This window comes from Oreochromis niloticus, linkage group LG10 (assembly GCF_001858045.2).
Source record: "Oreochromis niloticus isolate F11D_XX linkage group LG10, O_niloticus_UMD_NMBU, whole genome shotgun sequence".
Taxonomy (NCBI): Eukaryota; Metazoa; Chordata; class Actinopteri; order Cichliformes; family Cichlidae; genus Oreochromis; species Oreochromis niloticus.
Genome location: NC_031975.2, coordinates 7716258 through 7736551, shown reverse-complemented (window position 1 = coordinate 7736551; position 20294 = coordinate 7716258). Strand labels below are relative to the sequence as shown.

The window sequence follows — 20294 nt, the reverse complement described above, 5'->3', positions numbered from 1 at the left end:
TTGAAAATCTTAATAAGCATTTTATTTGATTATACTCCTGTTATTAATGTTGGGCCAAATGGTGGCTTTTGTGAAACCCTTTGATTTCCAAGTGTTTTTTCCAGGAGAGTGATTAGATGAAGTAACTTCTTCTTAAGTAGTTTCACTTCAGTTTTATTTCTATAACCCCAAATCACAGTCACCTCAATGCATTTTATATTGTAAGGTAAAGATCCTACAATAATAAGTGAGGTGGGAAATGGTCTAGTGGTCCACAGTGGTCCACAGAAAATTTCTGAGGAATTTTGGATCTTTTACTTTTATTGCACAAAAGGATGAGAGCGAAGTGCTAAAGTGCAAACTGCATTCAGGAAAGAAACAAAAGTATACTGCCAACACATCATCAGCTTTTGCAAGGATCTCCACTGACAGCATGCTAACACAAAGCTAGCAAAGCAGCCAGAGTGATGTTAAAGCTCAGTGTATACTGATACCAGCCCAGTAGCCAGAGCCTGATCTTCAAAAGGTAACAAAGGCAGTGATAAGAAGACAGGCTTGTACCATTTTAGCCTCCATTTCTACCAGTACTTTTTGGGCTTCAACTTTGCTTTGCATTCAGCTTAGGGTTCAACACTTCAGCTTTGGCTTAAACACTTAAAGAAGGCTCTATTTGTGTTCTAACTAGGATTGGGAACTGTTTTGGGATGCCGGACTGTAAGGTGTTATTTATATTGTCAGCAGAGAAAAGTAATTTGTCACTTACTTGTTACATTACTTTCTTGTTACTCTGTAAAATGACCTGAAATGCAATGTCTCACAATTACCAGTTAACAATACAAACCTTAGGGTACATTTCCACACACCAATACAAATCATACAAATCTATCCCAATGAGGACACATTAGGAGCTTTCTTTTAGTTGTTATACGCGAACACAAAGCTGACACCACAAAGCAAAGCTCAAAGTATCATTATGATGATCCTATTTTAAAAACATGAACAGGTAGAAAGGGAGGCTGTGACTCGATTGCTCATCACTGCCTTTTTTCCCCCATGATTCAACAGTTTTTATTCATTATCAGGACAAAGACAAAAACAAAACAGAACAAACCAAAAAACAAAGGGAATCACATATTTAAAGTCATTACATACATTTACAATTATACATGTGGAAAAGAGAGATAAGAGAGAAAAAAAAGAGGGAAAAAAAGGTATTTACCATCTATTTACCCACAGATTTAAAAAAGAAACAACAAGAGTGAACTCCCATCCTTTGTGCTCACTTGCTAATTACCTAGAAGCACCCTAAAACCAACCAGCCCCTCTCAACAGTTGGGACAGAAGCGAAGGAGACCAAATATTGAGGAACAATATTGTGTTCATCACTGCCTTTGTTACCTGAAAAAAGTTCAGCATCAGGCTGTTAGACTGGGGTTGGGATGCCCTGAGCTTTAGTGCCGCTCTGACTTCTAGGCTAGCTTTGTGTTAGCATGCTAATTAGCAGTCATTTATTTAGTTAGCAGTATAATACACTTGTCTCTTGTCTTTTTGGTTACTAAAGATAAATGTAATGACCGCTCCAGTATTTTCCTCTTCCACAGATGAAATGAAATCAGGTAGTGCAAGAGCATAGGGAGACAAAAAGCATGTTTGTTTGATGTTTTTCTCCTCTATCCTCCCAGCATGCAGATAATTGAAGAACCTTTGTGTAATTTATTAATGGAATTTAAACAGTGAAAAATGTAATCTGGTTACTGGTAACATGTTATGGAGTAGTGCAAAAAAATGTAGCGAGTAATGTAAAAAATTACTATTATTATATTATTAATGTTAAATATTCATATTTAATTTTATATTTTTATTAACTAGGAATAATTGCATTCAATATTTTTCTGCTTCCTTGCACAAATTACTCACAAGTGAAAAACTAAAACAGTTCCAATTTTGGGTTATATTTTATGGTTTAAGGTTGTTCTCTTTGCATATGATTGTATGAGGACACTTCTACTCCACATTGCTACTTTGTGATAATCTTTTTTTTCCTTTTAAAACCTTCCAAACCTTGGATAGGCTCCCTGAAGAAGAGCTTCACACATTGCTGATGAAAAGGCATGGCATGACACATGCTTGATTTCAATCTCTATCTCTCCACCTTCAGTCACTTCATGCATTCCCAAGGAACAGGGGCCTTGTTTCCTCAATCTCTTCAGTCGTGCCAAGCAATTGTCTGTAAGTTTGCCATCAGATCACTATCAGCTTGTCTGCAGGAGGGAGGGGAAAAAGTGGCCCCCGTCTGCTTGCATGGCGGTTTGAAACGCATGGCTTCATCTTATTTCTTTATCAAGCCTGACTGATGTGTGAATATAAAATGTCTATATATTTTAGCTTTATAGCCTTTCAGTTTAAGAAATCTTCTGCCAAAAGCACTGGAGAAGCTGTGAAAGCAAAAAGCTGATACATCAAATGCCTATGTGGGTATGCATGCACGTGTGCGGGTGAGTGTGTACGTGCTTATAAGTGCTTCAAGATTTACTTAAGTTACCCAGAGGAAGCTTTCAGAAAAAAAAGGCACACTCTCAAACATATACTCTGTCAAGACTTATCTTCGCCCCCCAGAGGCAGCAAGACAAAGCTCACACATTTTATAAAGTCTCCAATGGTAAATGAGGCGTTTGAAGAATTGCAAATGCCAGGGAACGCATACACTGACAGTTAATTTTTATAACCTTTTGTGAAAAGACTTACCAGGCAAACATTCAACCTGAGACAGACCCCGTCACTTGTGTCCCCATCCACCCACTCACCCCAGTAATTCATTGCATTTCTATCTCTATCAACCCACACAAGACCAGAAATTACTGTTACTGCTTAAACTAAACCAAAATATGTCACTGCTCTTTACTGGTTTAATAAGCATTTTATAAAGCATCAGAAAGCACAGTTCAGGTTGAAATGGCTATAATCAGTATTTTTAGATTAACAATAGAACATGTTTTTTGGGTCGCTCTGACAAACCCACAAACAATTATGCATTTCCTCCCAGCTCCCATGAGCTTTATAGCCTTTTTCGGCTAATTGTTTTGTCAGACTGCAGAGTTAGTATTTTGGTTCACTCTCTCCAGACACTGACAGCTGTTTTCAGTATTAAAAAAAGTTTAGTGGGGTTGGGGGGGTTTAAAGATTTATGACATTTTGATCTTTGTGTGTATATGTTGGGATTTCCTTTTTACATGATTCTATTGGTATCCCATTGTAAACCTTGGTTCTTGTGATTTTCAGTCTAAAGTTCCTGATATTACTTTATTTTTGACCTTCTAATGAAGTTCAGCTTTGGTAATCCAATGTTTTGGTTCACATCTTAATTAATATTTATATTTTTTGTCTTCCTTCTCTTACCCCTCCCTAAGCCTGGTTCTGCCAGAGGTTTCTTCCTGTTGAAAGGGAGTTTTTCCTTCTCACTGTTGCCAAAGTACCTGCTGATAGGGGGTCATATGATTGTTGGGTTTTTCTCTGTATGCATTATTGTAGGGTCTGCCTTACAATATAAAGCACTTTGAGTCGACTGTTGTTGTGATTTGGCACTGTATAAATAAAACTGAGTTGAAATTGAATTATTCTTGATTGTAGTTCTGGTTCCTTTGTCTCTTTCCTCATGTGTAGTGTGAGTCTCCTTATCTTTCTCTTAGGTTGGCATCTTGAAGAATGTTAGCATTCATTATATTAGTCTCCTCTCGCTATTTCCTGCTTTACTTTGAAAGTTTATTTTCTTAGTTTTACTTCCTATCTGTCTCTATCTGATTGTCCTGATTGCCTTCACCACTCTCCTATCTGGCATTCCCTAATCAGCCCTCTGTTATAAATAGTCCCGTCTTCCCTTTAGTAGACTGCAGAGTTAGCATTTGTCATAGCATTTGTTATTTTTCCCTTGTCTATTCCTCATGCACTGTCTTGTATTTTTCCATCACCTTTTGTGGTTTTTCAGCCTTCAGCTTCCTGCAGTTGGGCCCTAACCTTTACGCTCCACACAACCTGACAATATCATTAGATGTCACATTTTCAGACCTCAAATTTTATCCCACAGTTCTCGCAGTGCTTTGGCTACAGCTGGTTTTAGCCTGTTCTCAGTTAGCTGCTTAATTGAGTTTTGAAACTTACCAAAGAGCCACTTCATCAAAAGTTCATCAAATTACTAACATTATAATTATTGTGAGCCTTTAGCACTGACCTGAACTTCGATGCCATATCCCAGGTAGACAGTAATCAAGTAGTTACACTCCACTCCCGAGTCAACTTGCTGCAGGATTTCAATGTTACCCTCAGGGTCAGTGAAATTCAGACTACACGGCTCTGTGGAAGAAAGTAAAATGACAAGTGATTCCCTTTTTCCCGGATCACTGATCTTTCTGACAGCCCACCTGTGTCTCCCTGGCCCTATAACCCTCTAACTATCTCTGCAGAGATCCTCTCTGACACTACTCATCTGGGCCTTCAGCCCTCTGTGGCCAGTGGGAAGGGCGGGCAGGACACATCAGGAAAAATCAGATTGTTTTTGACACATGAGCAACTCCGTTATCCCTGATGGAAAGATGAATAGCTGTGTGCAGAATGCAAAATGAACAGGAGTAATGCTGAGGATCTGATGCTTAATTTTCTTTTCCTCTGGGATACATGTGTTATATTTAAGGGTAAATGTCCAGCTCAGTACAGTACATCCTTGAAGGTCAGAGAAAAAGAAAAAGAATATTACTCTGCCTACCTGATGTTTGCATGGTGGTGATGGTGGTAGTTGTGGTAACAGTCGTGGACATTGTTGTGGTGTCTTTCTCTGAAGAAGCCGGAGTGAGCTTGTGGAGCTGATGACCAGGGCTGGTTTTGTTTTTTAGTGCAGTTTCACTAGCTTCCCCCTTTTCCATTTTCCCCGAGGTGGCCTCTTCCGGAAAAGCACCCAAACTTTGAGGCTGACTTCCTAGTGAAGATGAGGGATGTACTCCGCTGTTTTCACCACCTGAACCTCTGTTATTTGGTGTCACCTGGGTGGTAAGTGAGTGTGTTGTTGGCTCGACCTTGTCTGTCCCCCTGGTCCTCTCCTTTGATTTCTTTTGAGGCATAGACACGGGCAGTGCTGGTGTTGTGGGGGAAAATGTAGTCAGCGGTGATGTGGCAGCCACAGTAGCAGTAGAGGCAATATCTGAAAAAGCTGGAGCATCCTCATGGGGCACAAGTTGAGTGACAAGGTCTGCTGCATTTGGAGCAGACACAGAGCCTGGCATGGTGGGATATGCGGCCACAGAGCCATCCTTCCTAAAAAAATGCTGGTCCCCCTGGAAGTCCCTTGTAAGAAGATGCTCATGAAGCAGCAGCCCCTTGAAGACTGGCTGGTGGTTGGGGATGTTCATTGGTGAGACGGTAGTGATGGAATGGACTTCACTTTCTGTGTCCTGCATTGATGAGTGTGTGAAGAGGTCCCTGTCTAGGTCCAGTGTCCTCTTACTGATGCTGTTACTGTCTTTTGCAACTGAAAATTAAAAGAAAAAAGAAAAAAAGTAATATAGTTATATTAAGCAAAATATTACAGTCCAGTGATCTATAGAAGCAACATGCAGTATACGAGAGTAGTATGTCTTTTTGACAGTTTCATTATAGAATCATCAACTCTGCCAGCCTATAATCTTGCAAAATTATGCCTAATGAGGTGAGAGGCTCTCCTCTTGTATAATTCTTCCACACTTTCTTTTTTGCGTTTTGCTATTTTTAATCAGTTCATTATGCATGTGTGTGTATATCTGTGTGCGTGCGTCTGTGTGCAGTGAGGCTGGAGAAACTATGACCATAATAAAGTCCTTTATAAATTTATTCACTAGCAAGTCAGTCTAATAGGTTGACATAAATATAATATATAGTGTGCATATTACTGTACAGAGGGAGTATTTAAACACATGGAGTGTATCCATCTTCTATGTTAATGTAAAAAACTTTTAGTACTTAACATATTAGGGTATTTTTAAGGCCATGAACACAATTAATAAGGTAGTATCAAAAACAGATTCCATAATTATACTGTCCATTCAATGAAAGCTTGGCGTGAGACTGAGAAGATGTAGTCTAGCTTTTGGATAAACAAGAAAAAAAAGTAAAAACACCACCAAATGAAAACAAGCTCTCTATTAGTCAGTCATGGGTAAAATCAGTTATCATCAACCAGTTAAATAGTAATTTTGCCTTTCTGATACTGGCACTTCTAACATTTAAAAAATATATCTAACTTTCAGCATTTGACACGTCAGCCTGGTACTATTTCGATAATATGCAGGGTTTGTTAATGTTTGCAAGTTCATATAATCTTCTTTTATACACATATGTCAACATGAAACAATGCTGTCAGCTTTGGCACTTTAATTAGCTTGCATTTGGGGTGACAGTTTGTCTTAATGAGGCAGAATAGCTGCCGGCACACTTTTCACACTTAAAGATGAAAGGATGTTGTTGACACTGTGGCAGCAAATCAATGAGATATCCCTATGTGAGTGCCTCTATTACAGCACTCCAAGAAAATGACAGAATCTAAGTTTGAAATCAAAACCAATGGAAGATTCTGTTATATATTTAGGGCTTCAGTCAGACAAGCCTAAAGGCCTGTCAGCAACCATCTGGCAACCACCGGAACTGAGAAAAAAACGTGTATTCCCCAACTAGTTGTGCGCGGTTGCTGGAGGTAGTTCATATTTGCTGTGAAATCAATTGCTAAAGCCTCCTTCACAAAGGTCAAAAGAGTGGTCAGTGACTCCAGGTAGACATGAGGAAAATAAGTATTCTGTGACAGGCTGATGAGTGACAGATCATTTGTGTGAAACTGGTCACAAAGAACTATACAGTGATGCACCTTGCAACTGCTTTGATTGCTAGCAGGTTGAAAGTCACTATTGGTATTCATGGAGGACACTGACTTTTCCACAAACATAAAAAGGTTTACAGCTTTATTTCAGTTTACATGCACTGCTCCTATCTTGTATTGTGAAGTTGGGGATGGTGGGGTTTTTCCGACTTTCCGAATCTGAGTCTGACTTGAAGGGATTTCTGGCTTTCCACTACACAGCATCAAACCACATGCTCATTGACTAACAACTTGTGATTCACAAGCCATTTGTCAATAAGCATGTGGTTTCATATAGATAATTCTTCATTTGTGGAAAACGGTATGACAAAGATTTACAAAATAGACTGAGTAAGTATAAACTTAATAGGTAAATGTTTACAGACCTCAAGTCAGAGAAGCGTTTTCACATACTGTAGACTTCTATAGGATCGGGACCCTTTTTGCAACCACAACTCTTGCCATCTGGTCACTTTCAGTTACAGTGCATGTTGAAGCTACTTCTGCGATGGCTTAATTTTTCCAACCTGGCTGCATCTGTGGTTTATATTGTCTGGATAATATTTAACTATAGTGACCAGAGGCTGCTAGGTGATCGTCCACTGGTCTCTAGGCCTTTGTGATTCACTTAGAGGTCATTTGCACAAAAAATGTTGAGTACATAGATACACAGCGCATTAAATAACAATGCAAATAATGCTTATTATGTGTTTACAACTGTTTGTGCCTTGAAATTCTAGATAGGCCTGTTTCTGAATTGTACATAAAATTATAACATGATCCTCAGTGTGAACTCTTACAGAACTCTCTGTTTAATCCTCTTTCTTCACATCCGATTCAATTATAAAGCTTTCATATTCTTCAATCGACCGACACTTTTCAATGAGTTGATTATAAGATCCCGTCACTTTCTTGCATATGAAATATAGCATATACTTCAGGCTCGAATCAGCCTCCCAGTTGGTAAACATTCACCCTGCAAAGTCAAATTTGAAGTTATTGATTTCCTAAGGATCTCCACGACAGGAAACATACATTCGGGTTTTTAAAAAAGAAATAGTGTCTGAATAAATGTGAAAAATTGCTGTGCCAAAGAAGACGCTCTGCTTTGCTCATAAACTTTGAAAGAAGTTGTAAGGCTCTATAACATTTTGCTGATGCAGAGTACTTTTTACCACCATCCGGCACATTGATAAAACTTTGATTGGGCTATTCAAGAGGAAGAGTAAACAGCTTTATTACAAAGCCTCTCCTAGGCGGACAGAATTGACACATGGTTTTACATTTTACTGACAAACACGACAACGCCACATTCATCTTTTGTGGCGACAGAAGCAATTCAAAGACCTTTTGATGTTCTAAGATGGAGGAGAAACATTTCCTTGTAGCCTTATTCTGTCACAACAAGGGGAGCAAGAATGGCGCTATAAAGGCAAACTAAGCATATTTGACATGTCATTCTAGCAGAGAGAATAAAGAGTCTAAAGGGGGGGGGTCTTCATAAATGATTGAAGTATATAAGACTGGCCTTCCAGAATCTCAAAGACACACACACACATGCACACATACTGCATAATAAATTGAGAGGTTTTTTTATTCATTTATTTATTTTTATCATAATTACTGTAATTGCTCCTTGTGACTGTTAAACCCTGCCTCCTGCTGTCTTATCTTCCTCTCCCTCTGTCTCTATCTTTGTAGCACAGATTTCGACCATCTATTTTCTGCCCTCCAGTCAGAATATTGAGTGAATGTGGAGAGTGAGGATGGAAGGCTGGGTTGAACCAGAGTTTCTCATACACAGATCAATAGAGGATCAATGTGTACAGGTTGAAGACCTCACTGTGGTGATTACAGAGAGGCACTGCTACCATATTGTTCTAATCTCCAAACTTTAATTGGCTGTTTACAGTTGAGGTTTGGAGCAACAGGGATAAACTGAATTTTAAGTACCATTTCTATTAGCATTTATGCATTTTAACATGTATTTTTGCTATCTCAACAAATTGGACAGTTAATCAATAAAATAATTCTGAAGCAATCTAATCAGGAAAGTTATTTATTTATTAGTTTCAACCTGAAAAAAAAACATGTTAAAAATAGTTATGCTTCATCCAGGTACATCATTAAAATACTGACTGCATATAATTAATTATCTAATGCTGTAATTCAAGCCAAACATTGGCTTGAATTTCCCTTTTTAAAATTCCTTTATTTCAAACTGGCTCAGCTGTCGTGATGTCAAGGATCATCACTTTTAATGAGCACTGGTTTTGGTAGAAGAACCATCTCGTCCAAGTCCTAAGTGAATGCTCAGGTTGAGAGCATGGCCAGGATCATCATCATTTTGGTTTTTTTTGTTTGTTTGTTTTTACTTCACCTATGCATACGGATCAGTATCTAAGGTTTGACTCTCATCATCCACTGGAGCACAAACTGGGTGTCATCAGGACGCTACAACACAGAGCGAACACCATCCCCACTGACACAGCGGCCAGGGAGGCAGAAGAACAGCACATCAAGAAGGCCCTGAGTAAATGTGGTTATCCCAGCTGGACTTTTGTCAAAGCTGGAAAGGCACCTAAACAAAGCTCCAGCCAATCGAGGAGAGAAGGACAACCGCTGCCCAAGCGAAAACCTGTAGTGATCCCATATGTGTCAGGAGTATCGGAGCAGTTGAAACGCATTTTTTCTAAACACTGGGTCTCTGTGGCTTTTAAACCCCAAAACACGCTGCGCCAAAAACTGGTCCATCCCAAGGATCGGGTCCCCCCGACACAAACAGAGTAACATAGTGTACGCTGTTAAGTGCCAGGAGGACTGCCAGGATTTATACATCGGGGAAACCAAACAACCTCTAGCGAAGTGGATGGCACAACACAGAAGAGCTACCTCGTCAGGCCAGGACTCTGCAGTCTATTTACACCTACAGGTCAGTGGACACTCTTTCAATGATGAGGATGTACACATCCTGGACAGGGAGGAGCGCTGGTTTGAGCGCGGAGTCAAGGAGCCCATTTACGTGAAGAGGGAAAGACCATCTCTGAATCGAGGAGGGGGCCTAAGGGTACATCTTTCGCTATCTTACAATGCTGTGATTGCAGCCATTCCCCAACTCTCTGTGAATGGTACTCATGGCCATTGATCAGTGGTCTTTGATCAGTGGGTTTTGGTCAGTGGTTGTTGATCAATGGTCATGGTAATTTGCATAATTATGATTAAGGAACTGACCTCACAGCCCATTGTTCCTTCAGTGGGCTGGTTTCAGTCATTATGCAAATGTACTGTTTATAAGATCTGGGGAAACCTGCAGTCAGCTGAGACTGAAGAAGTCACTTGGATGAGTGACGAAACGTTTCTCCCACAAAACGCTATGTCCAGATGAACAGATTCAACTTTTGGAGATTTACTTTCCTGGATGATTGAGAATGCATCAAGACGTTTTTACTTCACCATTTGTGGGGTTCATTTGCCAGGAATTTTTTCCACAGTGGCCTAAACGAAAATAATATTCTGCTTAAGCAGCCTGAACTGTAATTTTAGTCCTCTCTCATACACGTTCTCAAGTAATGCAAAAAAAAAAAAAAAAAGCGAGACCAGAAGCAAAGCTTTCAAAATGTCATGCAAATGTTTAAATTGTGATGCTATTCATGGTAATGTTACATTATGAAAAATAACGGGGGGGGGGGGGGGGGGTTCAGGCAGCATTCCTCATAACACAGACACCCTTGTTACTGAAGTTGTGAAAAAAAGAAAGTAAGACTATGTAGTTGGGAAAAACTAAGTATACCTCGTGATTTAGTAGCTTGTAGAACCACTTCTAGAAGCAATAACGGGAAGTGATGTGACCTTTATCAAATCAACACTCTGCAGCGTTGTTTCAGTTCCTTTAGGTTTACAGGAATTCTTTTATGCACAACTCTCGTAAGGTCCCACCTCAACATTTCAAGGGTTGAGGTTTGACTGGACCATTACATCATCTCTTTTAATTCTCAGCCAATCTGCTTTACATTTGCTGGTGTTCAACAGTGTCCTGTTGCATGACATGATTTTGACCAGGCTTTAGCTGTCTGACAGATGACCTCACATTTGACTCTAGAATACTTTGGTATACAGAGAAGTTCATGGTCAATTCAGTGACTGCAAGGCTCCAAAAAAAGCCCAAATTATCATCTCCAATCATCATGACTAAATGTGGTGCTGACCATTTGGTCTTGTCTGCCCAAAAGAATTGTACCAGAAGTCTTGTGGTTTGTTCTGATACAACATTGTAAACTTAAGCTGCGTTGCCATGTTCTTTTTAGAAAGAAGAGGCTTTCTCCTGGTAATTTGCTTGGATTTCTACTGCTGGGGAGATGGAGTGTACATCCCAGTTTAAAACTTTACTTTTTTTTTAAACTTTATAGTTAGAGCAGCATCAGGTTATTGTAGCATCATCTTAGTCATGCTACAATAGGTCTAGGCTGCTGAGGGCTTCCCGTGATGCTTGAATCTTTCTTCTTCACTCTTCCCGCTGTCACCAAGTGCTTGCTCATGATGGGTGTTCTGATTATATATATGATACAGGTTTCTCTGTATTAATGTTGGCTCTTTACCTTACAATATAAAGCACCATGAGGTGAATGTTGTTGTGACTTAACGCTACATAAAACTGCCAAAACATCTGCTGTTATAGAGGCGCTCAAACTTTTTGATGATCAGTTCATTAAGTGCATTTGGCTGGCTGCTACTTACCCTCTTATTTCCTATGGAAGCACTAAGGGTGTACTTAGTTTCTATTTCACATGACTATGAGGTATATAGTTATAAAATCTCCCCACACTGCCCAGCAGTTTAACTTTATTGTCTAATCATGTGTCGATGTACTCTAATATACTGTTATACACAGTGTAATTTTTTTTTTTTTAAGTGTGACCTTTATGTGTTTTGTTAGGTTTGTGGAGTAGATGTCATGCTGTTGTAAACAGTGACAGGCAAGTTCTGTCAAGTCACGAGAATTGTGACAAGATTTGTTTTAAATCACAAAGCCATAACCGCTGTTATCATTCGTGGAAGCTGTTGTTTCTCTGCACCTCAGGTAAACATCATTTATTGACGTGCAACAGCTAAAAGTAGCAACCATGCTGCACACTAAAGAGGTTACGTGTATAACTGAATCACATCACACCACACTGCAGCTGGTTAATTAGAGCTAATTCATAAATTAAAGGTGGTAATTGCAGTGACAGAATGACGTTACTGTGATATTATTCAGTGCATTAGAACAAGTACAATAAAATGCCATTTATTGTCCCGGGGGAAATTTAGTTAGTGACATGTTTCCTTTGTGAGCACATTCAGTACACGTTTATGAGAGGCACTTATCTGAGAGGAAGGAAACCATTTAAAGAGTGTGGAATATATTCATTTGCCCCTAAAGAAATCTGCTGTGCTCTCTTGCCCCGTTACATCAAGAAATACCAGCTCTGCTGTCAAAACTGAGAAACGGGAATATTAGACTTCGTGATATAAAATAACCTTAACAAACCGAGACAACTCTGCATCCTTTAGATGTCACCCTGATACCGTAACAAATGTTAAATGGTGCAAAATGTTATAAATTTCAACTAGGCTGTGATTTGGTTTTTATCTAGTGAAATCCTTAGAGAAGGCTAACATGAGAATGTAGAAAACCAAGAATATATTTACAGTCCTATGGCCTGCAGGGCCAATTATAATAAAGATTTTCCAGCAATCCTGATTATGTGCATCATTTACATTGGAGGCACACGATCATGCTTTGTCCATGGATCCATGACAATCTCTCAGTCTACACTGACTAAGATGACAGAGTGAGCAATCATTGGGGAACGCTCCTCAAGATGGCAACAGACAGCCTCATCTCTTCAGTTGCATATAAATGGAGTCATCAGTGAACACTCAGTGCATGGAGAGAGCACTAATAAGATGGGACAAGCCACACTTGAGGCAGGCTTCTGATTGACATCAATCTCCTAATATCCAGGGGCTTTATTTCCTTATTATTACAGAGAGCCACTAGACAAGCAAATCAATAAGCCACTTCCGCTGGGCTCAGATACAAGGCCTTCAGGTCTCGCTACGTAACTCCTTCTAGGATTCTCAGTGGAGGTTTGCACTCATGAATTCATTGTAATGTTAAGGCAAAAATTTCCTGTTGCTGACTTTGACTCCATTTCCCAGAGTATGTGCAGATTCTACACTTGTTTGCATAAAACAACTAGGAGAGACCAGAGGAAATAATGGGGTGAAACTGATAAATGATTCCATTAGTCAACTTAATGAATTGATCTTTTAATTTTCCTTGTGGGTGTGACAGGTGCACGGAAGGGGAAATAAATAAACAAACAAAAGGTAGAAGGAAGGAAATGAGGAAAATTAAATTGATTACTGGATAAAACCGCCATGAAAAAAGGGGGGTGGAAAAAGTCACGATTTATTTCTCAGGCAGTAATTTATGTCTAAAAACAGAAGTGTGCATCCATGACTGCACTGACATTCCTATTTCAAAGCATCACATTTTCCTTGTACTGTCTGTCTGGCTTTTGAGTCATGAGGATAACAGCATATTGAGATGAGACACGCTCTTATCCTTCATGTGACCTTTGACTTCATTGAGCGGAACCATAACTTTTCCCTTTCATTTATTCTAGCCTCTCTGAGTTCCGGTTCATTGAACATCGTCCTTCAGACAGCCTTTAAACAAACTGTGTCTTAATGGTGCCATGAAGCTCGTAAGGCCTGACCTTTAAGCTGGAGAAGAACAAAAACAGAGTTACACATCACCACTATTTGCATTAAAACCTACTGTAAAGCATTTAAGTTGCAGGTGGTAGCAGGTCGTTCTTAACCAAAGCGGAAATTGAAAAGCTTTTTAACTGGTAATAAACTGTTGCCAGCTGAGTGTTATTTGAAAAAAAAAAAAAATCTGCTATTTTTTTATTTACAATTTTTTTCCAGCTTTTCTTTGGCCCAAGAACAAATAATAAATGAATACGTGTCTTGTTTTACAAATGCCTGGCATTAAAATTACATCATCTTCCGTAATCATGATAGAATCTGTCTTATGTAGAAGCCAAAGCCTTGTTGCATTTCAATTTACTATTGCTCTGCATCCTAGAAAAATACTGGGAGGAATGTCTGTTTTCACACTTCATTTCCTTCCATTAGTGTAATTTATCTTTTCATTTTCTTCTCATTTACTCCATGGTGGAGTCAATTAAGAAGAGAGCTGTTGGTGAAACAAGAACTACAACTTTAAAATCTGTAGCCAGTTACAGTACAGTGAGAAAATTACCCCACCGTGTCTTAACAACAGTTATTAAGGAAAAAAAGGAAAAAAAAAGTTGGAAGACTGAGTAAAAAAAACTTTGAATTCATTTGCTCGTGTCTGTCAAATGCATCCAGGTATTCAGCATGTAGACGCATACACATGATGAAATGCATAAATAGGCGGCATCATTATCCCGTAAATATAGTTATCTGAGAGAGAGCGCGGTGTACATCTGTGGCTCTTCTGGTGACAGCGCAGACATTACTTTGAATTTAAAAGCTACTTGATTGATGTCACACCCTTTGCCCACGTTCAAATGATTTCCCAAACCTACAGGAAATCCATCAGCTCAAGGAAAACACTACTAAAGAGCCACCCCAGCAATTTTCAATCTCATCCGTGTACTTGTTATAGATCGACTTGCCAATGTGGACCGTTACACCTGTCAATACTCTCTATTTCATGGGGAGGCTTATGTTATAACTCTGAATTAGACCAGACACAAAAACAAGGTTCATTTTAGCCTCAAGAACTCCTTCTTCATCAAATAGTAGAGACCACCTGAAAATTGAAGCCAGACAAAAGAGAGGGGGAAAAAGCACTTTGTTATTTATTTTGTTATTTTTATGGTTTGTTTTGTGAGATATGTGAGAGTTCTAGAATTATGTTTGAGGTATTTATGAGGGGGAAAGCCATTATCACAGTGTACTGAGTAGGAAAAAAAGTATTTTTAGGAACCACAAAGACAAAAGACAATGGAGAAACTGAGAGGAAAGCATGTGCACGCTGACCTGCGTAATATTTATCAGGGTGAAATCGGTGTCCTCTACAAACAGACTGATGCCATTCAGCTTGAGAGTCAGGAGCTGAAATTGTATTACAATGCTTTAATCTCAGCTGAGTGGAAGGGCCAAGAGGTCATGCTCCTGGAAATTGAAGACCTGAAAAATGAGCTGCAGAGTCAAGAAGGCTTGAAAAATCATGAGATGAGTGAGAAGAGGGTAGCCTGCTCCTTCACAGTGGAGGAATTTCTCCAGGAACTTGAGGAGGTAAAAAGGAAGCATCTAGCTGAAAAGCAGATCCTTACTCATGAGCTGACCACTCTCAGAGTCCAGAAAGAAAAATGATCGAGGGTCCAGACCAAGGCCGAAATATTGGAAGCTGCAGTCATCGCAGACAAATTGGAAGACATGCAGGTCTCAGATCAGCATTCGGCTCAGTGCATAATGAAAAAACTAAACACGGTGAATTTATTAAGAGAATCCAGGCAGAGACAAAATATCTCAAACACTTTAATGAAGAAGAGCTGTATCAAAATGAAAGAAACCACTTAGATGAGTGACGAAACATTTAAGTAATTTGATTAGATGTAATTTTGTTACTTAAGTACATGCTATATAATGAGTTCATATCAAACATATTTTCCCTAATGATTAGTTATTTCAACAAATAAATCTGTGATTTTAAATATTTCAGTTGCATTTTACTCTAAATGACTGTTATTCTTGAACAAAAGGTGCACGTTTACAAGGGCAAAGAATCATTTTTAGTTTGTTTACAGTATGTGTTTTCATTGCTGCAGAAAGTATGGGGAAAAGAAGAGCAAACATCAAACGGAAACCTCTATTTTTTGAAAAATCCCTTAACAATAATCTATATTGACATATTTTGTTTTATGTAGAACAGATCCAGCACTTCGTCCTTCACAAATACACAAATTGTTTTAAATGCACTTGCTTGAATGCACTGAAAACTAAAAATGTTTTCCCCGAGTGTTACACTCTGTAGAAATCTCCTCCTGCAGAGTCAGCTTCCATTTAAATAAGCTTCCTGGTATTTGGAGAAAATGAGATACAGGCTCCATTTAGTCCCGTCTTAAATTCCAACACAGTTCACCTTGTTTCCAACACGGACAAAGCACTGTGTGAAATAGTCAAGAAATTTTATCTATTAATTATTGTTCACAGACATTAAGAAACTCATTAGTCAAAAAAGTACAGTTTGAATAGAGTTCAAATCTCAAATTCTTTTACAGTTTAATCTGGTATTTATTTCTTTTGCGCTTATGTTGCCCTTTTATTTGCTTTCTGTTCCCTTCATGTTTTGTTTGGATTGAGCAGCAGTCTACTTCAAGTTTAGAAAAGGATCAAGGTTTGGGTTAAAATAGTTAAAAAATTAATAAGAAATATTAAATAATATTATACATAGCAAAGTTTACCACTTGTTCCAAAGCTCCATTTTCCATGTTGCCTGCATGACAAGGACTGCGAGAGATGTCTTTAAAAACAGGTGCAGACACAACACTTACTTTCAACACATTCATACAGATGTATATTAAACCCACACCCAACACTGTTTTGACACTCAGCTTCGACACAGTGCTTATGTTATGATACATAAGTGCACAAGCAGTTTGATTTAACTACAAAAGTAGTTAAGGCAAATGATTAAAAATCGTTGTACTGGATCATGTTTCAGGATGAAAGTGCTTTGTGGGCACTTGTTTTTGAAAATGCATTTGGTGTTATAGCTCAAATTGTGGTCTTGGTACTCTGATCTCTTGCTTAAGGCTAGTGCTGCTCATTTCCACATGCTGCTATGAGTAGCTTGTTAGGTGACTTGAATGCTATATTTCATCTGTGATCTTAGATGTGGCTACTAGGTGAATATATTTGGATTACCTGAATTTTAATCTGCCAAGAAATATTTGTTTCTATATATTGTGTTACATGTTTCTATTAAAAAACACACATACACACACACAGTTTGAATCATTGTAGTGCATGGGTTAGCACTGCCAAATCCCTCCGGCTTGCTCTAACAGTCTAAAGATCGTTTCATTTTTTAATCTAAATTGGCCATAGGTGTGAATGTGAGTGTGTAGTTCCCCATTTGTTAGCCTTGTGATGGAGTGGTGACTGTACCCCGAGTCTCACCGTGTGATAACTAATGTTTCAGCACCCCCTCCCCAAAGAAGCAGAGAATTGTAGAAATTGATGCATGGGTGGAATGAGCATGGATAAGGAGGAAAAATTACAGTATGTTTTATGATCCCATGGAGTACTAATTGATCAAAGGATTAAACATGTTTGTGAATCTTAACCTTTTCCATATTGACTGGATTAGGTGGATAGAGGTAGAGAGCAGACCTTTGGACAAAAACAGTTTTGTTTTTTTGTTTCTCTTTTTACTCTTAGATCTGACAAAATCAGAGCATTTTGGACATTTTCTATGTGAACTCTGACTTAGCAAGCGGGTAAAATAACTGATCAGGTTAGAATAGAAGAGAAAAGAATGCAAGCAGCGTACACACAATGTGGCAAAACTGATATATGTTTTTAGATGCGACAGTTGAATCTCTTTCAAGGAAGGGCAGACACTAAGAAATATCCACAATTAGGTAACTATTCTTCAAGCAGGGTGACAAGCTTACTGGAAAACTGCATCCAAATGTAGAGACAGTATTGATACAAACATAGAAGAGGCTAGACAGCATTGTTATTGTTATTGTTTTAGCTTTGAATTATTTTTTGCCCCGAAGCTTTCTATTTTAGTGTGTTCAGCATGCTTTGTGATAGTTTAGTCAGCGTAGACATTGGGCCATTACATTCGGACAGCTCTAACTGTTGCATTTTATTAACCCTCTTAAGAATGAAAGGCATTTTCAAATGTTTGAAAAAAATGAGCAATTAAAATATAAATTTGTCCTCTAACTGGATTAAGTCTGAGTGACTGCAACATTTTAATATTTCAGAGACTCAATATTTTATCTCAAAACAAGAATGAGAATTTAAAAAATAATAATCAGTAAAGGAGAGGATAAGAGAGTTCAAAAGAGAGAGACAAACATATTTTTGACCAGAAGCATTTTAATATCCCAGCTGCATGTAAAGTTTAAATTACTTTTATTCATTTTGGCAGGTGGATGCCAAAGAGCAAAGTCAGGTGAGGGCCTGTGAGTACACAAGTCTCAAAACATAAGCGCTGTAAACCAAAACACAAGCTGCCTATTGGGAGGTGAGGGGAAACAATATTAACACCGACAGTGATGGATGGTGTTGCTTCCTGTAGAGGTCTGATGGATGGAGGACTCTTTACAGGTACGAAGCACTGTTTTCTAGACTAAAAGGGGCCTTTTGTGTGTTACACGAGTAAAATGTGCGTTATAAAAAATAGGTGTGCAACATTAATGTATTTCTTTTGCATAGATATAGACGGTGTTTTCTGCCATCCATGGGTCCATTATTACATATATGCTTAAATATTACCAACAAATAAAGGTGAGATATTCCTAAAAGCTCTTTCCTAATGTGCAGCAGTGCTTGCTTTGTCTCTAAAAGCAAATTTTTGCTTCCACATCTTCACTTTTTGAAATTGCACCTCTCTTTAGGTAAAGTAAATAGCTAGATTACTCAAAGTTAGTGATCTGCAATGTTTCTAAAAACAGTCAAATTTATGAAAAAAATATAGCAACAACAAAATGCACACTAAAGACCAGTATGTATTATGGCACAGTCATAATAAGCTACTGTGTCAGGTTTATGTGCATTAGTATTAACTTCCCTTTCCTCAATAGTGTCACACCTAAAAACAGATCAGTTTACTGGCCTCAGACAAGAAAAAGAGCAGCTAAAGGTCAAAAACCTCCTCTCCAAAAACAATGTTATATTATCTGCCTCTGCTGCACTCAGCAGATAAAATTGATGTTGTTCTTCCCACTGCGATGGTTATATTTGAAATCAACAGCGAGACACTTGTTGTAGTTTATGTTTGGACTTTTCATATTCTCTCTCTACATATGGCACTGCCGGGCTTTTTACAGCTCAGAAGGCAAAAAGGTCCTGAAAGGTAAAGGAAACAAAAAGAAAATTACATTAATTAAAAAGAACAAAGCACTTATTCATCATATCGCGTTAACAGTCACCCACTTTACAGTAGCAGGATGTTTAAGCTAAGAATAGCTCTTTTGAGCAGCTCCGTTGCCAATCACAGCTGCTTGTAGCTTATTGCTTTAATAAACTGTTGCTGAACAGTGCACTCGCTCATGACTGAGAGACACCTGATATTCAGCTTTTATTTTATTTAACAGAAGGGGATGTGGTGCAAGAGCCTGCTAGGTTACCATCCCAGGTAACCAGAGAACATCGACAGACCAGATAGGACAGATATCCTGGCAAACATCGCATGAGTACTGGTGACAAAAACCAAACAGAACACCTATCCCTGCACTGAATTTGAAAAGTTGCTCTCTTTAGGCTTCTAAGTAATGAAAGGAATCATTAGAGTTTGTAAACTTTTTATTTAATTTTTTTTTTCTGTGCTTTATAGCTTCACCAAAATTGGATTTCAAGCCTGGCTACCCTAAGAGGATCTACAAACACGCGTGGTGCAAGAGCAAATGTGTGTGGAAAAGCACCGAGTGGAAAAAATAAGGGTTGAAATTAAAGTTGTTTAGCTTGAATGGATTTAAGGGCATGAAAAGTAAATTTTAGTGCCCGGTAATTACTCTTTTTTCTCACTGTTGAAATACATTTTTAATAGGTTGTATCTGTTTCAACAAAACAAACCAGGAGGGTCAGGGTGTGCTCCTCTCTCTCACTCTGTTTTATGCATCTGAACTGGTGTGTGGGTCATTGCATCATTAATCCAGTCTTTAAACTATAGGTCCCAACAACCAACAGATGTCATGAGTTTCTACTATATACTGTAAGCAAATTACCAAAACATTGGTGAGCACTGATGCTTTAACTTAACCACCATGACTCAACACAGTGCAACATTCTCAGTATTTGATGTTTAAATAATTTATTTGTAATCCCATGGATTATGTTTCTTATAACAAAATTTTTTTTGTATTGAGTTAAGCAACAATATAGGACTCTATGGTCGTCTACTTTTTTCTGTATAATAACTAACTAGTAATTAAAAATAATATGATGAGCACAACCATGCCCTTAGGATTTTAGGCTTATGCTACTAGATCAACTGCAGCTACTTTCTCAGAGGAGGAGCAACCTGAGCAGTCTTTTATACAACAACACTGAGACACTAAGAACACTAAGAATGCATGAAGTTGTAAATTCCCAGCCCTTACCAGTGTGCGCTATTACATTCTGTGATCCTTGTGATGTACATGGTACACATTTTAAGATT

At 38.5% G+C, this 20294-nt stretch overlaps 1 protein-coding gene across 1 annotated transcript in view; it reads right to left on the bottom strand.

Moving 5' to 3' along the window:
- The window catches only part of LOC100703088 (seizure protein 6 homolog), a 92170-nt gene that overhangs the window by 38592 nt on the left and 33284 nt on the right, over positions 1–20294 (bottom strand). Inside the window, 2 exon segments of the mRNA XM_003450463.5 lie at positions 4205–4326; positions 4736–5494. Coding sequence (XP_003450511.4) covers positions 4205–4326; positions 4736–5494 — 881 coding nt within the window.